This window comes from Vidua chalybeata, chromosome 1, assembly GCF_026979565.1.
Source record: "Vidua chalybeata isolate OUT-0048 chromosome 1, bVidCha1 merged haplotype, whole genome shotgun sequence".
Taxonomy (NCBI): domain Eukaryota; kingdom Metazoa; phylum Chordata; class Aves; order Passeriformes; family Viduidae; genus Vidua; species Vidua chalybeata.
Window position 1 is genome coordinate 135,510,865 of NC_071530.1, and position 19,908 is coordinate 135,530,772.

The 19,908-nt window shown below is 41.7% G+C and overlaps 1 protein-coding gene and 1 long non-coding RNA gene across 6 annotated transcripts; one reads left to right on the forward strand and one right to left on the reverse strand.

The window, feature by feature from the left end:
- Window positions 1-1,260: 1,260 nt before the first annotated feature.
- Window positions 1,261-3,774, reverse strand: TMEM74 (transmembrane protein 74). Of its 5 annotated transcripts, none has more exons than XM_053948979.1 (2): window positions 3,690-3,774; window positions 1,261-2,620 (listed from the first exon to the last, which is right to left on the reverse strand). In XM_053948979.1, exon 2 carries the CDS (start codon window positions 2,455-2,457, stop codon window positions 1,507-1,509), a length of 951 nt encoding a protein of 316 aa, XP_053804954.1. In that variant the 5' UTR covers window positions 2,458-2,620; window positions 3,690-3,774; the 3' UTR covers window positions 1,261-1,506. The 5 variants fall into 5 exon arrangements, with proteins under 5 accessions (XP_053804954.1, XP_053804946.1, XP_053804963.1 ...); XM_053948971.1 differs by having other exon boundaries at window positions 1,261-2,668; window positions 3,690-3,752; XM_053948988.1 differs by lacking the exon at window positions 3,690-3,774 and adding an exon at window positions 3,407-3,666.
- Window positions 3,775-19,053: 15,279 nt separating this feature from the next.
- On the forward strand, window positions 19,054-19,908 carry LOC128791386 (uncharacterized). Its single transcript, XR_008432041.1, has 2 exons — window positions 19,054-19,126; window positions 19,211-19,908. It is a non-coding gene; the product is annotated as an uncharacterized LOC128791386 (long non-coding RNA).

A 19,908-nucleotide genomic window follows, 5' to 3' on the forward strand; every position in this document is an offset into this window, starting at 1 on the left:
GAGAAGGCTGTCATAGTGAAGCACATGTTTCTTGTAAGACTGCAGTCAGAGACTGCACAGAGATCTTCGTCCATGTTTGGCTTTTCATACATATAACAGACATATACTTATTAACAAGACACATATATATATATATATATATATGTATGTATTAACCATTGCTCAGTAAGAACTGACAGCGGTGCACGGAACAATTTTTGTTGATACTCCCAGCACTGCAAGAACACATCAGTGTTCCCCAGAAACTGGCTGGTAATAAAGCAAATAGCATCAGTGGTACAGGTTTTTGGCTACAGTGCCACAGAACTGAGATTAATAGCAACATGTACCCTTGACCATCCCCTATGGTAAGTGAGTCTCTTGTCAGCCAGTAAAGTGCCTGATACTTAACCTCTGTATTTCCTGATGATTTATTCTTTACAAATAAATTGGGTTTTATTGAACAAGTCTCAGAGAGCTCCTTCCTGACCCTTCCTTGCTGGTTATGAGAAAGTTGACAGTCTAGTGACATAAAACTGAAGTTTCAAAAAGGACTAGTAAGATGAAGACAGCCTCAGTATATGCGAAGCCCTGCAGCTGAGCTTAAATTTCTTCTGGCATATGTACTGAAGAAGTGTCCAGTCTCAGCATCCCCATGCTTTTTCAGTCTTTGGGGCTTTTGAGACTCCTCACAAGAGGTCTGTTAATTCATGTTATGGCAGTTTTCATACAAAGACATCTGTCCACCAGGAACTAAACTTCTTTTATATGGGTCACTATAGCTATCAGAAGTTAATGACTATCAATCATTGCTAATCTGAACTGAAATGGAGCCACTGACCTCAAGCTGAAAGAGCCTTTTGTCTCCTACCAGCACCATGAGCCATGTGGTTTCCTGCCTTGTGCCTCTTATTTTATATTTTAAATAATCATCACTAATTGTACAATTGTTTGAAAATATGAGAGGTTTGTGGCCAGCCATGACCAAGTGGTGTTCTTTCTTCCCATAGCTGTCACTTAATTGAAGAGAAGGGATCTGCTTAAAATTAAAGAATAAAAAAGCATCTCTTAATGAAATATTAGCCCTGATATTTGATTATTGGTCCTGCTTCTTAATATTCTGTCAACTAGACTGTTAATAATCCTGCAGGCTTCAAAAATTAACAGCTTCCAAACTGTCAAGGTCTTTCTTGTTCTATATGGGAGTAATAAGAAAATTATGTAGGCAAGACACCAATGGAATGTTTTCTATTAGGATAAATGAGTATCTGAGGAACCTACTTATCACAAGTCTCTTTTTATTCAGTGGTTTTCATTATTTTATATAATTTGCATTTCATCTGGCACAGTTCCCCTTTACAACAAGTACTCATATATTGCAAACATTTGATTATAGAGCTTAAGATAACACCATTCTTGTCAGACAAATAAACTGCATCAGCAGCTATAGCTATCTTTAGCTGCATCTGCTTTCTTTAATGAAACATATTTTCCTGTAGAAATGCTGCCTTAAAAATCATGACCACACTAATTATCTATGGCAAGCACATCTTCCTCAACTAACGACAGCTCAAGCATATTATCATTTGCTCCAGACTTCATTCTAAAATTGAAAGATCCATACAGCTTGGCAGACTCCTTGGAGGATGCAAACCTGCTCCTCCGGTACAGCTCCCCTTTCCACATGGACATCATCAGCAGGCTGGAGAGCACCACGCCCCCCAGGGTTAAGAGACACAGCCCAGCGATAACACAGCGGTCCAAGTGAGCACCAATCCTTGCACTCTCATTCTCCAGCCTCTCCATCTCCCGGGCAGCCACGGTGTTGGGATCCACAGTCACATCTCTGGGTACCACATAGGAAATTATCACCAGTAAAATGCCACTAACCAGGAACAAAATGGCACTAATGAATCCATAGTCAACGGATTTCCCAGCTGCTGCCTCCGAGGCAGCATCGTCCTCCTCGGAGACCAGGGAAGGAGAATCGTGCACCCATTCAGGTGGCAGCTCCCTGCAGGAATGCTGCTGCAGGGGGGCATCCTGGCTACCTGTAGGAGTGGGGGGACTTCTTGCATGCTCCAGATTTACATTTTCATCCACATAGGTGAACGATGTCTCGAGTTCCTGGGCACAACAGCAGGCTTTTTTCTTCCCTCCATCCTCTTCCCTGGGCAAGCGCTCTGCTGGGTGGCAGGGCTGGGAGGTGCTGGAGGCTGCAGAGTGCTCCTGGGGCAAGGTGCCCAAGGAGGAGAGCTGGGGTACCAGGGGGGACTCAGCCACAGGGTCCCTCTGCAAGGGCTTGCAGTGCCGTTCACAGTGCAGGGCTGCAACGGCAGCGGCTGCTCTGGGGTCCACCTCACCCCCCTCACACTGCTGCTGCTCGTAGGGATGGGGGGTCAGGCTCCAGCCAGTAGCGGTGCCCAGGGGCACCTGTCTGCTCTCCTCGGCCAGGTAGAGAAGCTCCATGCAAGCCATAGACCTCGTCCCCACGAGCCTCACCTCCTGGGCTACGGCATCCTCCAGCAAATGCTGCTCCTGACCTGCAGAAGCGGCTTCACAGTACTGGTGCTGCTGTATCCCAGAAATCTTCTTCACCACTTTTTCACCAGCGTTTTGTTAGGGACATGGCTTGTGTCAGCTGTTAAATGATTAAACAAATCCTCTCTGACATTCATTTCTTTTCAGTCTGCAAATGAAATAGCAGAGGGGGAAAAAACAACAACAACAAAACCGAACCCGACAACCTCATAATGATACATTAATAAACCAAAGGGAAGATAACGCCAACGTAATACATCAGCCCTCCTCTCAACTGTTTGAGGGGAGACGACAAACACGATTGTTTTAACCACGCATTTAAAACTGCAATCCTCTTGCAGATCCAAAATCTATTGGGGAATCTAATCAACCTTTGACACCACTATCCAATTAAGGCAGTAAGTATGCACAGAGCACGGGATAACCAGAAAAACTGTCTAAAATGTCAGAGAAAAGATATGTCTGTTCTTTTAGAAGCATATAACTCCCATCCCCCCCTTCCAAATAAAGAATTTTACACTCATATTCACAGACTAATTAGAAAGAAACACGCAAATCCCATGTAGCTCAATAATCCAGGATCTGTATTCTCCAGTGGAAATCTGATAATCCTATGGGAAAAGCAGTGCTTTCCTACACAAGATCTACCATTCATCTAAGAGCTTTTGGAATGAAATTATGCCTCAAAGACTGATGACTCAAAGACGCATATTACTTCTCATGTGCAATTAATTCGTTATTACCCCTTTCGCCTGGGCCCCATCCCCCTCGAGGCCGCCCGGTGTCACGGGGCGAAGCCTGCAGCCCGACAAATGTGTTGCATGCGAAGGAAACACATGTGCGTCTATAGCACATACGTGATCGCTCACAGCCGCTGCACACTCACGCTCTTCTCGGGACCTCAGCGAGAACCGGCCGCGCTGGGAAAAGCAATTCCCGCCGGCGCCGGGAGCAGCTGGATCCACCCGCCACCGAGTGACCCGAGCGATACCGAGGTGAGCGGCGCGCAGACACGCACAGGCACACACGCATCCCCGGCAGGCAGGAGCACGCCGCCTCCTCCTGCTGCTGCTCCTCCTCCCGCTGCTCCTCCTCCTGCCCGCGGGGCTCTCACCTGCCCGGCACGGCGCCGGCCCCGCACGCACACACGGACACACGGACACACTCACCTTCCTCCCGGCCGCCTCCGCCTCCAGCCGCGCCCCCGCCCGCGCTGCTCCCAGCGACCCGGGGCGGCCCAGCCCGGCCCGGCCCGGCCCGGCCCAGCCCAGCCCAGCCGGGCAGTGCCGGGGCGGGCGGGCTCCGCTCGGCACGCCGGGAGCTGTAGTCCAGGGGCGGCGGCGCTGCTGCGGCAGCGCCCGGAGCCGCGCCTGCCCCGCGGGCCCCCGGGCTCGGGCGCTGCCTGCGGATCGTGCTGCCGGGGCTGCAGTCACCGGACAGTCCCCTGCGAGTGCCGGGTCCTGGCACGGGGCCGACAGGAGCGTCCGTGCAGCCTTATGCGTGCGTCCAGCTCAGTCATCACCCGGAGTTGTTTTCCATAGTCTTGGGAGCTCACGACTTACTCCAGGGAAAGATAAAATCAGATTCTCAAATCATCCCAGAACTGCTGGAGCTGAGACGTCAAGGGACATACTCTCTATGCAAGACTTACTGGAAAATCTCAGGAGCTCACCCGTGTTGGCAGATTGTCCATGCGCTTCCTCTGGCCGGCATAAATTACTATTAAAAAAAAAGACTGTTGCCAAAAAATACATAATAAATGAATGACCATTTCATTTTCAGTATGAACCTTCACTGAGTTTTCCTGCCAGTGCTTTTACTTTGCCAGTGTTAGTGATAAACTAGAATATGAAAAAAAAGTATGGAGTAGTCTGAACTGAAGGTTTATCAGAGCTGAATACTGTGCTGTTGTGGAAAGACTGGGCTCTGGGGAGAAAAAAAGCAAGCATGGGCAGAGGGACCTTTGCCATGGAGCTGAAATGAGGGTGCACACAGGAATTAGATGTGAACAGCACCTGCTTGCATGGCTGTTGGGCAGGAAAGCAGAGGCTCAAAATGAACAGTGAGCTGGGGAAACCAGAAGAGACAAACACAGACTGTCTGAAGGAGTTGGCCTAACATCAGAGAACAAGGTGATTCTCTGTAAGGACTCTTTGCCAGTTCTGAAGCAATACATTAGGCAATCAAATCAGTTTTGAAGACATATCCTGCTGAGACCCAAAACACCTAGCACAGAAGGTTCAAATCTTAGTGGGAATAACTCCCATGAATGTAAAAATTACTTGCCAGGATGTGGCGACAGTAGGATACTCACAGTGCCCATCACACAGATTGCTCAGTGCTCTGGGGTGCTTTGGATATCATTTCAAAGCAGCTCCAGGCAGTGTTTCCATTAGCGAAGTGCAGTTTCAATGCATTGAATAGTGTATTATTCACCCTTTGAAGAAAAATTGTAAGGAGAAAATTATGGAGTTGGGAAAATGGTGCAGGCTGTCCTTGGAGCTTTTTAATAACAGTGCCCTCTTTGAGATAATTATAAAGGAGCAAATAAAACCTAATCAAAGAAACAAAAAAGCCTATCTGTAAATTGTTCAAATAGTTTCAAGTAAAAGTAAAGACAGAAACAAACTCTCTTTAAGTCTATTGTACTTTTCCATTTGGGAATTAGCAGTTGAGGAACATTCAGATGTTAGGCACTGACACTGCAAGCTGTACCTGCCCCATCTGATAGATGAATCTTAATTAAATGACTGACAGGAAAAAATGTGGTGCTCAACCCTGGCAATGCAGCCTGGAAGAATGTGAACACCTTTCCTGGGCCCCGGCCAGGAAAATAACAGCCTACCAAGTCCTTGGGTGGGTATTGTCTTTCTGACAGCTGATACAAAGGCAGGAAATTGTCTGCACACAACAAATGGTCATGTTGTGATTCCTTCAAAACCCAAGAGCTACAGCATGTACTCTTGAGCACTTACTAGAGCCTTAGTTACTTGTTATTTAACCACACAAACATCTTGCTGCTCTGCCACCCACTCTCCTCCCCATTTTGTGCCAGCGTGTGCTGGGCAAGTGTATTAATTTTTTGCTGATAATTGCAGTCCCACCAACTATGGAGCAAACAGAGGGAACCACAACTCTGTCAAACCAAGTGTTGTCTATTCTTATGTGCCTTCCCATGTGGTGCTGTGTCTCCTTTGCCTAGTACAGTTCACTCACTCTTAGAGTGAAATCACTGTCTAGTCACAATTCCTATTACTGGCATTTCATTTTCTTAACTTTGGATGCGACGAGTTAACAGCATTTTCTTGTAACAAATGTGATTGTTGCCAATGCTCTGAGGTGTGGAGGTGGTGAAATGAATGCATAGCAACGCGTACTCTGCAAACACAAGTACAGCTGGTGAAAAGATTAATCAAGTAAGGACGGGAGTAAGAATATTTGTCACAGGAAAAAAAGTGGTTCTGTAGAGCTAAAAAACAGAGTGATGGACACAAAATGGGACAGGAATAAAAGATTTGAGTAGACTGTCAGGGTGGATGAGCCTTGTTCTCTCTGCTGCAGCTGACCACATAATACAGCCTTTTCAGACACTGAGCGGGGCTATGGTAGCAACACAGTGATAATATGGAATCTGACAGACAGCTGATAAAGGTGTCTCAGTTGAGATACATGCAATTAAATTTAAACCATGCTCTGGAGCATCTTGTAAGCTCTCTTCAAGTTGGCCCACTATAAATGAGTATGTGAACTAGATTTATATGTTTTTTTTTTCCCATTCTCAGTAACCTATGGTCACTGTAAAACTGGAAGGAGGCTTGTGAGGAACTAAAAGTTGTTTCACACTTTCTGTTTGAAGCCTCACTGAGGGCCTGACCAGATCTGAAGGCATCAGAGGAATCAGGCAAAACTGGAACAAGTTTTCTGAATGGTGAATCCCATCATGGTCTGGTAGAGGATAGGTTTTGAGATATTCTACTTGCCATCACAATTCACAGAATTTTCCAATGTTATATGGGATCCTCAGTGAAGCATTCCCCCAAACATTTTTATTCTTCTTTTCCCTATCTGATAACATGTATACAGAGTTCTTCAATGATCTTGTTTTCATAGACTCTTCAATTTGTTGCCTCACATAGTCACAGGACCTTAGGTTTCCAGTGGTCCTTGTGCAAGTATTGCAAGACTGCAAAACTTCTAAAATAAAGGGGCACTCCAGCCAGTGTGGCTCAGAGAATAATACATTCAGAGAAGTCTGGAGAGAATATTACATAAACTTCCCATTTCCACTTGAATAGATCATACTGTTGAGTAAAGTAAATTGGCTAGGGAGCCAATAACATGGGGCTGAAGAAAAATTTAAAACCTATTAGAGAAATACATGGATCTGTGTACTGGTCTGTGAAAAATAACAAAGGTAATAGATGGGAATGAAGATGCAAAGCTAAGTTTATATATAAATGGCAGAAGAAAAAAGTGATACAATTATTTTTTGACTTAGAGAATATAAGTATTCTGAGGCTAGCAAGCAAATATTTGGACAACTCACTTTGAAAATAAAAATTCACCATTTCTGTGTGTTTAAAACACATTACTGTCACAGATCAATAAATGTCACAGATTAATAAAGCAAAAGTAGACATGAAAGCAATTTAATTCTGCTTTGGTTGATTCACTAATGTACATCCTTTGTGCATTAATAAAAGACACAGTAAGTAAATAATTTTACAGAGATACAAGAAACCATAGCTGTGTAATATGATGTTCCAGAATTGACACAAGTAGATTACATCCTTGATGTAATCCCTGTGCTTCTCATGTCTGAACACATGAAATCATGGTTTGAGTATGTAGAGCTCCTGAGGATGAACAAAAAAAGTCTTAGAGTGAAAGATCATCTGGAGAGCAAAGGGCCTGTTGACCATTTGGAAGACACAGTAGTTGTAGCCCCACTCAGGAGCTAGTGAAGGACAGGTAGGAATTAATGAGCTGTCAGGCTGAGGTCTCCTCCCTGGCAGAGCACATGTGGAGCCTTTACCGGCCTGCACTCGCCAGGAGGGAAAGGGCCACGTCTGGATGTCCCTGGGCTGCTGTTTCCCACCTGCTATGCCCACACCAGTGACTCCAGCTGGTGACCTGGTCAGCCCCACTACCACAGGTTTTACTGTTGATCCTGACCACCCTTCCTGCTTTCCCCCTTCAGGAGCTCGTACTCTGCCGTTTTCCCTTCTGAATCCCCAAGCACCTGAGCACCCCTGGGTCAACAGGCCTATCCTTGACTGTGCTTGATTGTTCTAGTGTCCTGCTGACTCTCACAGCTCTGCCTCAGCAGTCTGGGCTCAGGGTGCACAGTGGGACATGGCCGAGCTGGCCCTGCTGTGCCCAGGGCAGACTGGCTGCTGAGTGCCAGGTACCTGGAGACCACTGTGAGTGCCTAAGCTTTGGACACTGGGGTGGAGGAGACACCTTCTGCCTCCCTGTGTGGCCCCTCAATGCTGAGCACTGAGCTGTGTGATCTAAAGGAGCCTTGACAGAGCCCAGACAGCTCCTCCTTGCTGTGGGCTTGGGATTGCCACATGTCACCGCAGCTTTCTGCCCACTGATGGGGGAGTACCAGCACTGTGCTGTCACCGTGTTGTGAGAACCAAAGTTACCATTTATTTCCCACCGTGGTCATACCTGAGACACAAAGGACATGTTTCTCCCTGGGTCAGCCCACAGACTGAAGACCACAGCCCTGAACCCTCTGTGGCTGCTGAGTGCCAGGTGTCATGCACATGATTGACTCCTGTCATTGCCTTTTTCAGGTGCTTTCCTGGATGGTTATTCTCTTAACTTTCCTGCACACTTGGATGGAAAGACAGAATCACCTCCAGTAATCACACAGATCTGGGAGATGTAGTCCCCCTGTTATTCTGTACAAAAAGACCTAAAAATACTAATTACAGAATGAAGGTATTTAAAGGGAAAGTGAGATAATAGACTACCCTGGAGGGAAGCCCAGGTGAGGCCGCTTAGGAGAGAAATAAAGAAATCACCAAGGAGATTTTAAGCAAGGGATTTAAAGGATAGAGAACAGTGCAGAAATAAAAGGGGACTGCAGCATAATATGAGGAAATAATAGCTTGACTCATAAAGTTGTGGGGGGCAGTTATACTGAATCTAGAAACAAAAATTACTCTTAGCTCTTTCAGTACTCATAAAACTATGGGTGAAAGAAGAAAGTGAAGGCTGCAGTTTCTGACAAGGCAAGGACACACAGTCTTCAGTAATATATATATTGCTGGTGACAGAATGAGGTTTTATAGAAATTATCAGAAATAGTACACAGAGATTCTATATTATCAGCATGCATTAAAGAGTTTCTTCAACAGAAACATCAAAGATACGTTCATATTAGAGAGGTAATGCTGATAATTTGTGGAATTTACCTGTATTAAAAAGACTAAACATAAAAAATAGTAAAACCTTCTTCTCTTGGTAGTACTTTATGTCCACATACTATAAAGTACATTAAAAAGCTGAAATCAGTATTCCCATTTTAAAGGCAAAGAAGCTGAAACACAGGAAACTTCTGTAATTTGTTACAATCCAGGCAACACAGAACCAAAATCAAGGCACCAAAGTTAAGATAAAGAATTGGGCCTTGAGCCTTGTTCCTCATTCCACCTGTTTTAGCCAAAGGGCAAGCAGTGACTTAGGAGGGAACTCAGTTCTTTTCTTCATACCTAAGGAGAGAACTACTGGTATGAGGGAAGAGAGACATAGAACTATTTTAAGCTCATAAATCATAGCATCAGAGATATGCCAGGAAGGTGTATCAGTGGAGTTTTGAAGCAGAGCTAGGGTCCATGCAGATTGCTTGTGGTAATATTTGTATCTAAATTAGCAGCCATAGCATCCCATATTTGAGAAAGTTCAAGTCCTCCTTCTCTTACTCTCTTTCACAGTCCCTTAAGCTGACTATCATGCTGAATTTATGTGTGGAGGAAAGCCTTGCCCATGTGTCTAGTCCTGGCCCCAGCACAATCACTATAGCATTTTTGCAATCAGCTTTAAACAGGCCAGGATTTCTTACTGTCCTTCCTCATCTAATAATGTTGAGGTTCCTTCTAGAACAGTGTTTGCAAGGAGTTGTAAAAGACCCTGGTGGAATACAGCATGCTAAAACCTGGAGTAGATAAACCAAATGGGAAAAGTAAGACTAATCACAGTAATACAGGCCCTGACAGGTCTGCCAGACTCTTCCAAAGGCAACATTTCTTCTACAGTACTGAAAAACAGTGAACGAAGTGCTACAAAATAGTCTGCAAGAAGCAATCCTTCTACAGGGCCATGTGAATGAGCTAGACCATTTATCTGTGCATTTTCCTCTCTGACACCCAGTGATTTGATCCTGTTTACTTTCCAAGGGAGTATGATCAGACTGAAACTGGAAGGAAAAATATTTGATCTTTTTAACAGTCAAACCTTTAAAGTCCAGCCTGTCCCCTGAATTTTGAGAATGCAACTAGAGGTTTTTAAACAAGACCTCTATTGATGTTAGTGGCAGGCATTGCAGACCAAACACCCACAGAGCAATAAACATTTAATTCATTAGATATGGTTAAGGCTTTTAACATTCTTTTTCTTGTCACGTAGGCACTGTCCATATTCCTAAGGAGGTTCTACTTGCTGTCCTCCTTTGATTGCCTTGGAAGAAGGAGGAACATTCTTCTTAAGGCTGAACTTAAGAGAAGTATCTGGAATCAATAGTGAAAAATAAAACCTGACCTGATGGTTTTGGTTTTATTTTAGTTAGAAGGCATGGAAGGAAATATGATGTCATGCTCTATATTAAACCAGCTCTCTGAAAGCTTTTAATTGCAGTGGGTTTTGAAGCCATATATTCAAATGGTGACAGCACACTGTGTTGGCTCCTTCACAAACAGAAGTCTTAGAGAGTCACATGCTGCTAAAGAAAGTGTTTTACACTTTTCTGTTCTTGACACATCAGAGTCATTTTTATCTGGTTACTATGTTATGCATGCAACAGAACTGCAATGATAGTAAAATCTGCGACATGCAGGCAGAACTGCAGGCACAGTATGATAAAAAGGCAGTCACTTACTTGAGCAGTTGAAGAGCTCTTAATACATTATTTATGGGAAATCAATATTTTTTGTAATAAATACATGCACACATCTATCTATCCATTCAGGAAAACAAAGATGTCTCTATCCCACAGTCGGTGAAAAGCAGAAAGCAAAACTATAGAGACCTTAGTTCACATTGGCTAATTACCAAATCTTCCTCTGGCAGTGTCTGGGGAGCCAGCACAGACAGGTTGGGCTTTGCAGGAAGGTTGGCTCTTGAAAAGAGGAAGATAATTTTTTACTTAAACTTTTAACAAAGACCTGGATCCTGGGTAAACAGGTCTCCATTACAGAGCTCTGAATGCTCTCTCCATTGCAATAGAATTTATTTCAGTGTGAGCCAGGGACACATAGCTGAGTGTCTGGTGAGAAATGCCTTGGTGTGAAACCTCCTGGAATGGAATCAGAACAGGAGTGTTGGTGTGGAGGACCCGAGAAAAGGACTGTAGTGATCCAGGCACCCCTGGGGTAGTTCCTAGGTTTGATCAGGGCAGTGCCTGAGCAGGCATCTTGTGGGGGCAAAGAGATCCCTGCAGATAGATAGCTTATCCTGGACAACGGGCATCTGGTGGTGGATGAGCAAGGAAGGAGGATTTGTTCTTACTGCATGCTAAATGTATTACTGTTTTGTCTTTCCTTGAATAAAGATTTATTTGTTTGTAATTTTCTCAGAGTCCTCAGGAGTGGGTAGGTCAGGCCTAATGAGGGCTTGTGGTTTTCTGGCACTTCTTGGGTGGGGATTAAGCTTGGTTTAATAATTTGCTTCAAGAGATGTCAAATACATTGATGCTACTGGTTTCTCTTCTTATTAACCACCTGGCTGAGAATTATATGTATACATTATATTGAGGTAATAGGAGTTCTTTGGTTAATCTTACTTCTGAGGCATCCAGGCATGTATACACACATAGGTACTCACAAATAGCTACGTGGAGTTTCTCATGGAGAGTGGGAGATTTGGAAATGAATTTCCACTCCTTTTACTCCAAGTCACACACTCTCCCCTGCACAATATTATACATAAAATGAACCACGGAGAGCTATTTTCCCAAGCAGATGGAAATGATGTTTTTTGAGGTGGGTAGCTGCATTTCAAAGCCAGAAATCTGCATGGAAGATATTTGTGCAGTGCCATCTGGACAAGTTTTTAATTAATGTGGAAAATGAAAAATTAACAGAGGGACTAACAGTTTCTTCATGTTCAAAGACATAATCCTACAGGGAAAAAAATACCCATGGTTATATTTCCAAAAGATTAATAAAGAGCTTCTAACATGGGTATATAAAAATGAAATCAGATTAAGAAAAAAATATTTTAAACATCCATCATTAGTTTTATTAATTTATTAATTTTATTAATTTAGAAAATTTCTATTTCCTTTAAGAAAAGATAACAAGAAAGGATAATGACAAGTAGATAAAGATATAATTCTGTGTATTCTGAATGAGGGATTCTTTCCACATAATAAAATAATAATGATAACATTAGAGGAGGAAAGAAGGAGAGGAGCATCACTCTGTTTTGGGGCACATAATAGGAGTTTAGTTATCTATCCATTTACATTGCAATCACCCTTTTTGCTACCTGAACATCAGACAGTAATAAAACATGGTAAAACTAGAGACTGAGTTTTCTGCCTGTCTTCTGAAGTTTTGAGATACAAAGTGTATGAAGACTATTTAAATTGCATTGCTTTTCAATCTTTGAGAAATATTGTCACTTTTAAACAACTGATCTGCTTCTTCATTTGATTTTCTGGTGATACTTTTAAACCAGTAGCATTAAAATCATTATTTTTGGATGATAGGAGAAATCAAAGGGTACCTTGACCATGAAAGATTTTATTCAGTTTGTCTCAGAACAGATATAACCTTCTATATCCATATATATCCACATATTCTTCTTGTCTGGTGAGACTTGTTTAATGAGTTCCAATCTAAGAGGGTGTTTTTATATCCCGGATTAAAATTCAGCAGTTTTGTGCCTTGCTACAAATCTGTCTTGTCCTTCTCCTTCCTCATCATTTTCTGTAACAATTTTATTAATGTTTTAATGATTTTGAGATCTTGGAATAATATTGCAACTCACAGTTAAACTGAAATGATGTTTTTTTTTATGTTAGAGAAGAAACAAGCAGCCAGTAAAACTGCAAGTGTGAACCCAAAGGCAGAGGGAACATATGTCTCCCATGGGAGCAGAAGTTAACTGATTCAATGTGAGTAAAGGATGGTAAGATTTCAGCATGAGGCAACATCTCAACTTAAAGTGAATCACTCCCCAAACTGACCAGAAATTGGAGCAGAAGGAGAAAAAATTATGACTCTGATATTTAGGTTATCATGAAGATAATTCTTTACTCTGCACTAATACTATTCTTTAAATCACTTAATAAGCACAAGCATCTATGGCAAAGTCTAAATTTAGGAAATGTACTTTAAGCACCAAGGCAATGAGTGTTCAGGAGAAAAATCTAAATTTATTTCTAATATGATTCACGTTTGAAAATGACGTTGTGTTTATTTAGCATGTTAAAACCCATGAAATGTAGTCTATGGATTAGTGCAAGATGTTCCGTGGCCTCCGAAAGTTCCTACCTACTTGGGCATCTTTATTCTGTGCAGACAACTAAGAGTGTCTTCTGTTTCCTGCTGACATTTTCTGGCTGTATTTTTAACTGCAGATTTTTCCCTGACTTGCTCTACTACTCAGTCTCAAAAATGATCTGGATCCAGTGGAGTCAGGTTTGGCAGTCATCTGACTAAATGTGGAGCTGGGACACAGACTTCTACTTTGAACTAGCTGTCTTGATGGTTGTAACTGGGAAGACCAACACAGTAAACAGAATTAGAGATGAGATTCTTCTGACCAAGTGTAGGCACTTACTTTAGAATTGGGTGAATAGTGCACCTAACTGACTGTGATTGCTGCTCACGTTGCTCTGTCACACATTGGTATTCTCACTGTAGACAGATGTGTTTAGATCAATCCCACCATAAGTGGGTAGTTATAATTAATTTTCAGGGGATTATGGTAAAAATCTCATTTTAAAAATGCTGCCTGCCTCCTTGTCAGTAAGGATCCCCAAACCCATGCCTGATCTGGAGTGAGGTGGCTTCAGCTTCTCTCTGAGCTTGTCCTCTCTTTCTCATGGCTCACCAGTTTTCCCTGTTGCTCTCATCTCTGCTTCTTCCGTGCTTCCCTCATATGTTGAACATGACATTACAACAGAGAAAAGGGAATGTTTCCACCTCTATGAACCACCACTACATGAGTGATGTTTTGCTGAATTTAATCTATTTTGAGCCAATATATGAAGCATTACTTTGAGAAAGAGACCAAATCTTCTTGTGAAACCCCACCTGGAGTACTGTGTACAGTTCTGGTGTCCCCAGCATAAGATGGACATGGAACTCTTGGAGCAAGTCCAGAGGAGGACCACAAAGCTGATTAGAGCACTGGAGCACCTCCCCTATGAAGACAGGCTGAGAAGGTAGGGTCTGTTCAGCCTGGAAAAAAAAAGGCTGTGTGGGGACCTCATAGTATCTGGTGTCGGGACCTCACAGCATTTTCCAGTATCTGGAGAGGGCCCTTACAGGGCTGCTGTAGAAGCAGTTCTTTGTTTGGAACTGTAGTGACAGGACAAGGAATATTGGGTACAAATTGAAAGAGGGGAATTTTAAGTTCGATATTGGAAGAAATGTTTTACTTTGAGGGTGGTCAGACACCCCTCTGGGAACAGGTTGCCCAGAGATGTAGGTGCCCCAGTCCTGTCACTGTTCAAAGTCAGGTTGGAAAAGGCCTTGAACAGCCTTGTCTAGCAGGAGGTGTCCCTGTCTATGGCAGGGGGTGTTGGGGCTAGATGATCTTCAAGGTCCTTTCCAACCCTTTAACATTCTGTGATTCATCCTGTGATTCTATGATTCAGTGAAATGGGTATGTGGCAGTTCCTCTAGAATCTAGAATTATGCATAAGAAATAGCAGTTTCGCTGTTTTGCAGTAATGAATATATTCTATCGACCCATGACTTGTGTCCTACTCACTCACTGCCTGTTCCACTGTTGAGTTTGTAAATTCCTCAGGGCAAGTGTAGGGTTTGTGTTCATCATCACCTCATCATCCACATCTCCCTCTAAAAGATGGGTGAGTGGGTGAAAGGGAAATCACCTGACTACTTTGCTCTCTCTCTATATATATTTATTCATATTTGATCCTTATTCTGCAGAGCATAGATGCAGCTAATTAAGGAGGTGATCAATACTCTCACAAAGTCACATGTGACTACAAATTTGCATTATTTGCTATTGCAACAAAAATGAGTGAATGGATTTTGTAGGTGCAGAGATGCCATTTTGAAGATGAGCATTAAATAATAGAGGTTGCCAATTAGACAAGGTGTTAAAACATATGTATAGTTGCCAGCATATGTATAGTCTCACTCTACTTATGTGTTTATAGTGCCTTTTGGATATGAGCCTAGAAATTACATTTTAAAATAAATGTATATTCTTATACTAAATTGCATTTCTGCTTAACAATATTTTTTTTTCTGCTTACAACTTGTTTTTTATTTTTTTTCCCATAACAAAAACATAAAATTACCACTTTGAATTATGAATATATATTGATGTGTGAGCACCATATAAAACTTACTTACTACCCAGGCCATACTGAAACTTGATCTGAAATTTTCTATATGTATGGACAAATGGTGATTTAATCTAGGTATATTGAAAACATGCATGCATCTTGCAGATTATATTGAATTACAAGAATATGTAAGAAAATGTTTAAAATTATTCTTGGAAAGTATGAATTGTGAAAGTAGTTTGGTATAGATGGTGTTACATCATAAATATTGGTGTACATTTAAATGTGCATTCACTTTCGTGCAGGTGTTGCAAGGATGATTTATGCATTTCTGGAAATGCAAACACTCCATTTTCTTTGAGTCTGGAGGTAATGCCAAATGCCTGCTCATTCCAAGACGTGCTGTTTGTGTCTTCAGCTGCAGCAAAACAGCAGCTTGATTTAACTTCTGTCTGCAGGGTCCATTCTGACACCAATTACTGGAGAAAATAGCCTTACTTTCAGATGTTGAATTTAACTTTGCAAATAATTCTTCACAACTAGAAAGTAAAGGTATGCAAGTAGTTACATTGTTCTGCCACTTTACTCTGTGTAATGTCTATCCATTCTTCATTTAAGAATAAATTCATCTGCTATTGTGGAAATAAGCTGTTAAATAAAGCTGATCTTGAGGCCATGAGGTTATCTGAATATTGTTTGATAACGTTGCTGTTGTTCTCAGTCTTTATAAATTGTGGGAATTTATTTCTAAAATTGCAACCTGGAAAAAACTGCAATATAAAATTAAGCCACTATCTTTGATTTCTTCATTTTAGATGATGCTTCTCTAAAGCAGGAGATGTAATTTGATGGAATAATTGAGGTTTCAGAAAATAAATATCTGTAGAAACTTACAGAAATACTCATCATATATTTAGGTAGATGTTAAACTATGATTCTTTCAAGTCTCTTAGATAAAAAGTTATTTTATATAGATTTTATGATGTTTAATAATAAATCATTTATTTAATGAAGGGGTTTCTGGTACTTTAATATTGTTAAGAAGAATATATTTTATAAGGGAGGGAAATTGTAACCATTCTCCAGTTAGAGTTCCACTGAGAACTCTAACCAGGTTTTTACCCTTTGCAGAGGCATGCTGAAAATAAAATGGATCAATACTGAACAATGAAGAAATAGAACAGCCATACAGAGATACAGGGTTAAGATAGCTTCACTTTGTGATGTTCAAACATCTCTGAAGATGATGTTAGAAGAAAGGACAGAATGAATCATTCAGGTATCTAAATACAGACTTCTGGTGTTGGTTTAGCTATCAAATAGCAGTCATGACAGCAAAACCCAAAGTCCAGAACAATTGCTAGGTGTAAAACCCTAAAGCATCTAAAATGGCACTAGACATCCATCTGGCAACTGAATCCCACCCAGAGAGCCTACCTTGATATGATAAACAATTCCAATGCTAGTTTAGAAAACAGATATAAGTAGATAAAAGATCACATTTAACTTGGAGATCTCTTTTGGTTAAGGTATAAAACAAGTTCTTGAAATCATGTGTCAAAATTATTATCATTGTCTGAAGAGCTGGAGGAAGTTTGGAGGCTGCAAAACCAAAAGATGAATTTAACCAGTGATGCAAGACGTGCCTGGGGCCTTGATAGCATCCCTTTTCATTGTGACCGAGTGCCTAAACAGGCTCATATTCTGCTAACAGAGCAAAGACCTCTTTTTCCTTGAAGAATTCTAAATTATTATAAGACAGGGAGAAAGCAAAACATGCTCAGAAGTTTGGTGGACTAATGCAGGGAAAGATCAAAGCATGCCTAAGAGAGAGGAATTAATCTAGCTAAAATTTTGAACTGGTATGAAAAGTTCTGCTGCTGGTGGTATTTTTTGGATGTATTTTTTTAATTGTGCTTTTAAATTTTTGTCAATGGCATTTAGAGCACTCACAGGATATCCTACAGCATGGAATTTTTAAATGGGAATAAGTAAACACTACCTTATTTGATGGAGCAAGGTGATGTTTCAATAAATGTGAAAAAGCAATGTAAGTCATCTCACAAAATGTCATGCTGGCCTCTTATGCTAAGGCGAGAAAAAAAATTTCCTGCAGAATATCCTTAACTGTTACCATCTTCTAATAGTTAATAAATCCCAAGTGAAAAAAACAATACATTTTTTACCCAAAACAAGGGGCAACCCTCTAGGACAGCATGTGATGTTGAGGTCAGCCAGAAGCCAGATGTGAAGGTCTCCCTACATTATCAGTGTTGTAAAAGACTGTTGGAGAAGTTGCATTGGCTAGCCAAGAGCACCTTTAACTGATGCAGAGAAATGTCCTTCCTTGGATCTGCATGGCTTAGAGAAGCCCTGTGTGCTTCCAGGAAAAGAGAAAAACCAGTGGATCTTTGGCAGCGGTGATCCAAAATCTGTGTCTTTGAAAACCCCACTGGGGCTTAACTGATGACACAGAATTTCACCCAGGGCAAAGTTAGATTGTGTTGACTGGAGACACCCTAGCTGGGCAGATATGAGATGATGGAAGAAGGGGAGAATGGGAGAAAGGGGAGAAGGAAGCAATCCATGTGCTTGCTGAAGGGATAAATATGATGTAGATGGGAATGGTCTCTTCACCCTTACTGAGACCCTCATGCTTTCCTCATTCCTAAAGTCTGCCTTTGACTTTAGGCCTGTGTCTGATATCAGTAGCATGTTTCACAAAAGATCCTCCTTCTTTGCTTTCCTACTCCTCTAAAAATGAAGAATTAAATGTGAATGTGTATTTTAATGTTATTTGGTTGTTCCAGTGCCACTACCAATTTAGATGCAGTATATTGGCTTTTGTAATTTTTATGCAATGCTATTGATGTGTGGATTTCTGGTTGTAATTTACTTCGTATAATGAAGACAAATCAGGATAGAAAAGCCCAAACAAATTACTAACAGAAAATTTAGATTCCAATTCTAATGTCTGTATTAATATAAATTCAAATTATTTCACTGCAGCCATTGAGTTATATGCCTATGTTTGTTAAATAACCAATGATTGAATGACATATTGATTTTCATCAAGAGAATGTTATTCCACCGAAGAAGATATGTCATTGCTACCATTTAGTATTGCAATGGATGGAGTTTTTCCAGTCCAGGAAATTTCATGTTGACATTTTTTCAGGTAGCAAATTAATCAGATAGAAGATAGAATGGAATTTTAAAAACCCAAAACCAAACATCTGCTAATGTTGCTATTGCCAGCTTCTAATTCAGCATTGACAAGTGTATGTTTTTCACAGTGGAAGATTTTATTTTTGAGTTACTGGATGCTCTGAATGAGCTCAGAATGAAAAGCTGAACATGCATTGTTGACATCCATTCTGTGCAATAGAAATGTTAAAATAGTGGTACTTCTACACCTCTAATCCCCAAATCCACCCCATTGCCTGAACATTGCTCTATTGATAAGCTTGCTGGTGCAAAGTGCAAGTATGATCGTCCTCTCAGTCACAGGGTGACTTGCATTTGAAGTTTTTTAAGGATGTTTTCTGTGCTGTGAAGCAATCCCAAGGCATCACAGGAAGATAAGAGGTTGCTTTGACAAAGTGAAGAGATTATTTGGTCTACCTGCTCATTTTTCAATTTCTCAAACACATTTGGGAATTAATAGCCTCCTCTAAAGCTTGTCACTTTTTTTTCCCTGACAGGTATTCTGAAAATGGGCTCTGTTCCTAAGACCTCTGTACAGTGACGTCATAGACTGACTTGCTTCTAATGGTTTGAGGATCCTGAGCACACACAGGCTCAGGTTCTATCTCTAAGCCTTTTCCCCCCTGCCTGCAAGTACCTCCTCATTTTTAGAGTCAATCATTAAGTACTGTTGTCTTGGTAGGCCTTTAGCTGCCTTCATCTGGTCTCCACTGTCCCTGTTGTGCCTGGTGGACACCACTCTGATTTTACTCTGTGCTTTAGCTTCTGCCAGGAGCACCCCTTGCTGTGTGCTGGGAAGGGGTGCAGCACATGCAGCTGTACAGAGGAGCTGTGGTGCTGAGCAAGGACAATCTGAAGAGGAAAGGAAAGCCACAATATTGTTCAACACTGGCCTGAGACAGTTCATGTTGGATTAATTGGAGAGGAAGAGAATTGTTTAGCCTAAGTTCATAAGGACCACAAAATAACAGAACACCTGGAGATATAGGGCATTCTAGATGACAGTGCCATTTTGAACACATGCTACAATCATTTCTGCCTTTTTGAGTATACTCATGCAAGCCTCAGAAGGGACATTGTTAAGAAATTCACTTACACTGGAGTGAGGTGATGTTATGACCATGTCACTCTTCAGCTCCTGCATGGTGCACCAGGTAGTCTTCACACAACTGTTCTGCAGGGACAGGGCTGCAGCAGCAGCAGATCTGGTGTCCAGGGACTCAGTGCCAGCTCTGGAGTAAGCAGCTCATAAGGCAGCATCACCATGTCATTTATGGAAAGGTTTTTCTCTAAAACATTTGAGAGATACATACAACATTTTGGACAGTAGCACCACATTTAGGCCTGAAGTTAATGGGTGCTGTCATGGCTCAGCATCCCCGAAAAGCAGCAGGTTGAGGAAGCTACTGATGGGCTTTGGTACTAGCTGGTTTACAAAAACTTGCCCTGTTTGAAATAGC

Coding starts and splice junctions, on each gene's coding strand:
- TMEM74 (XM_053948979.1), bottom strand. CDS start 2,457: ATGGCTTGCATGGAGCTTCTCTACCTGGCCGAGGAGAGCAGACAGGTG.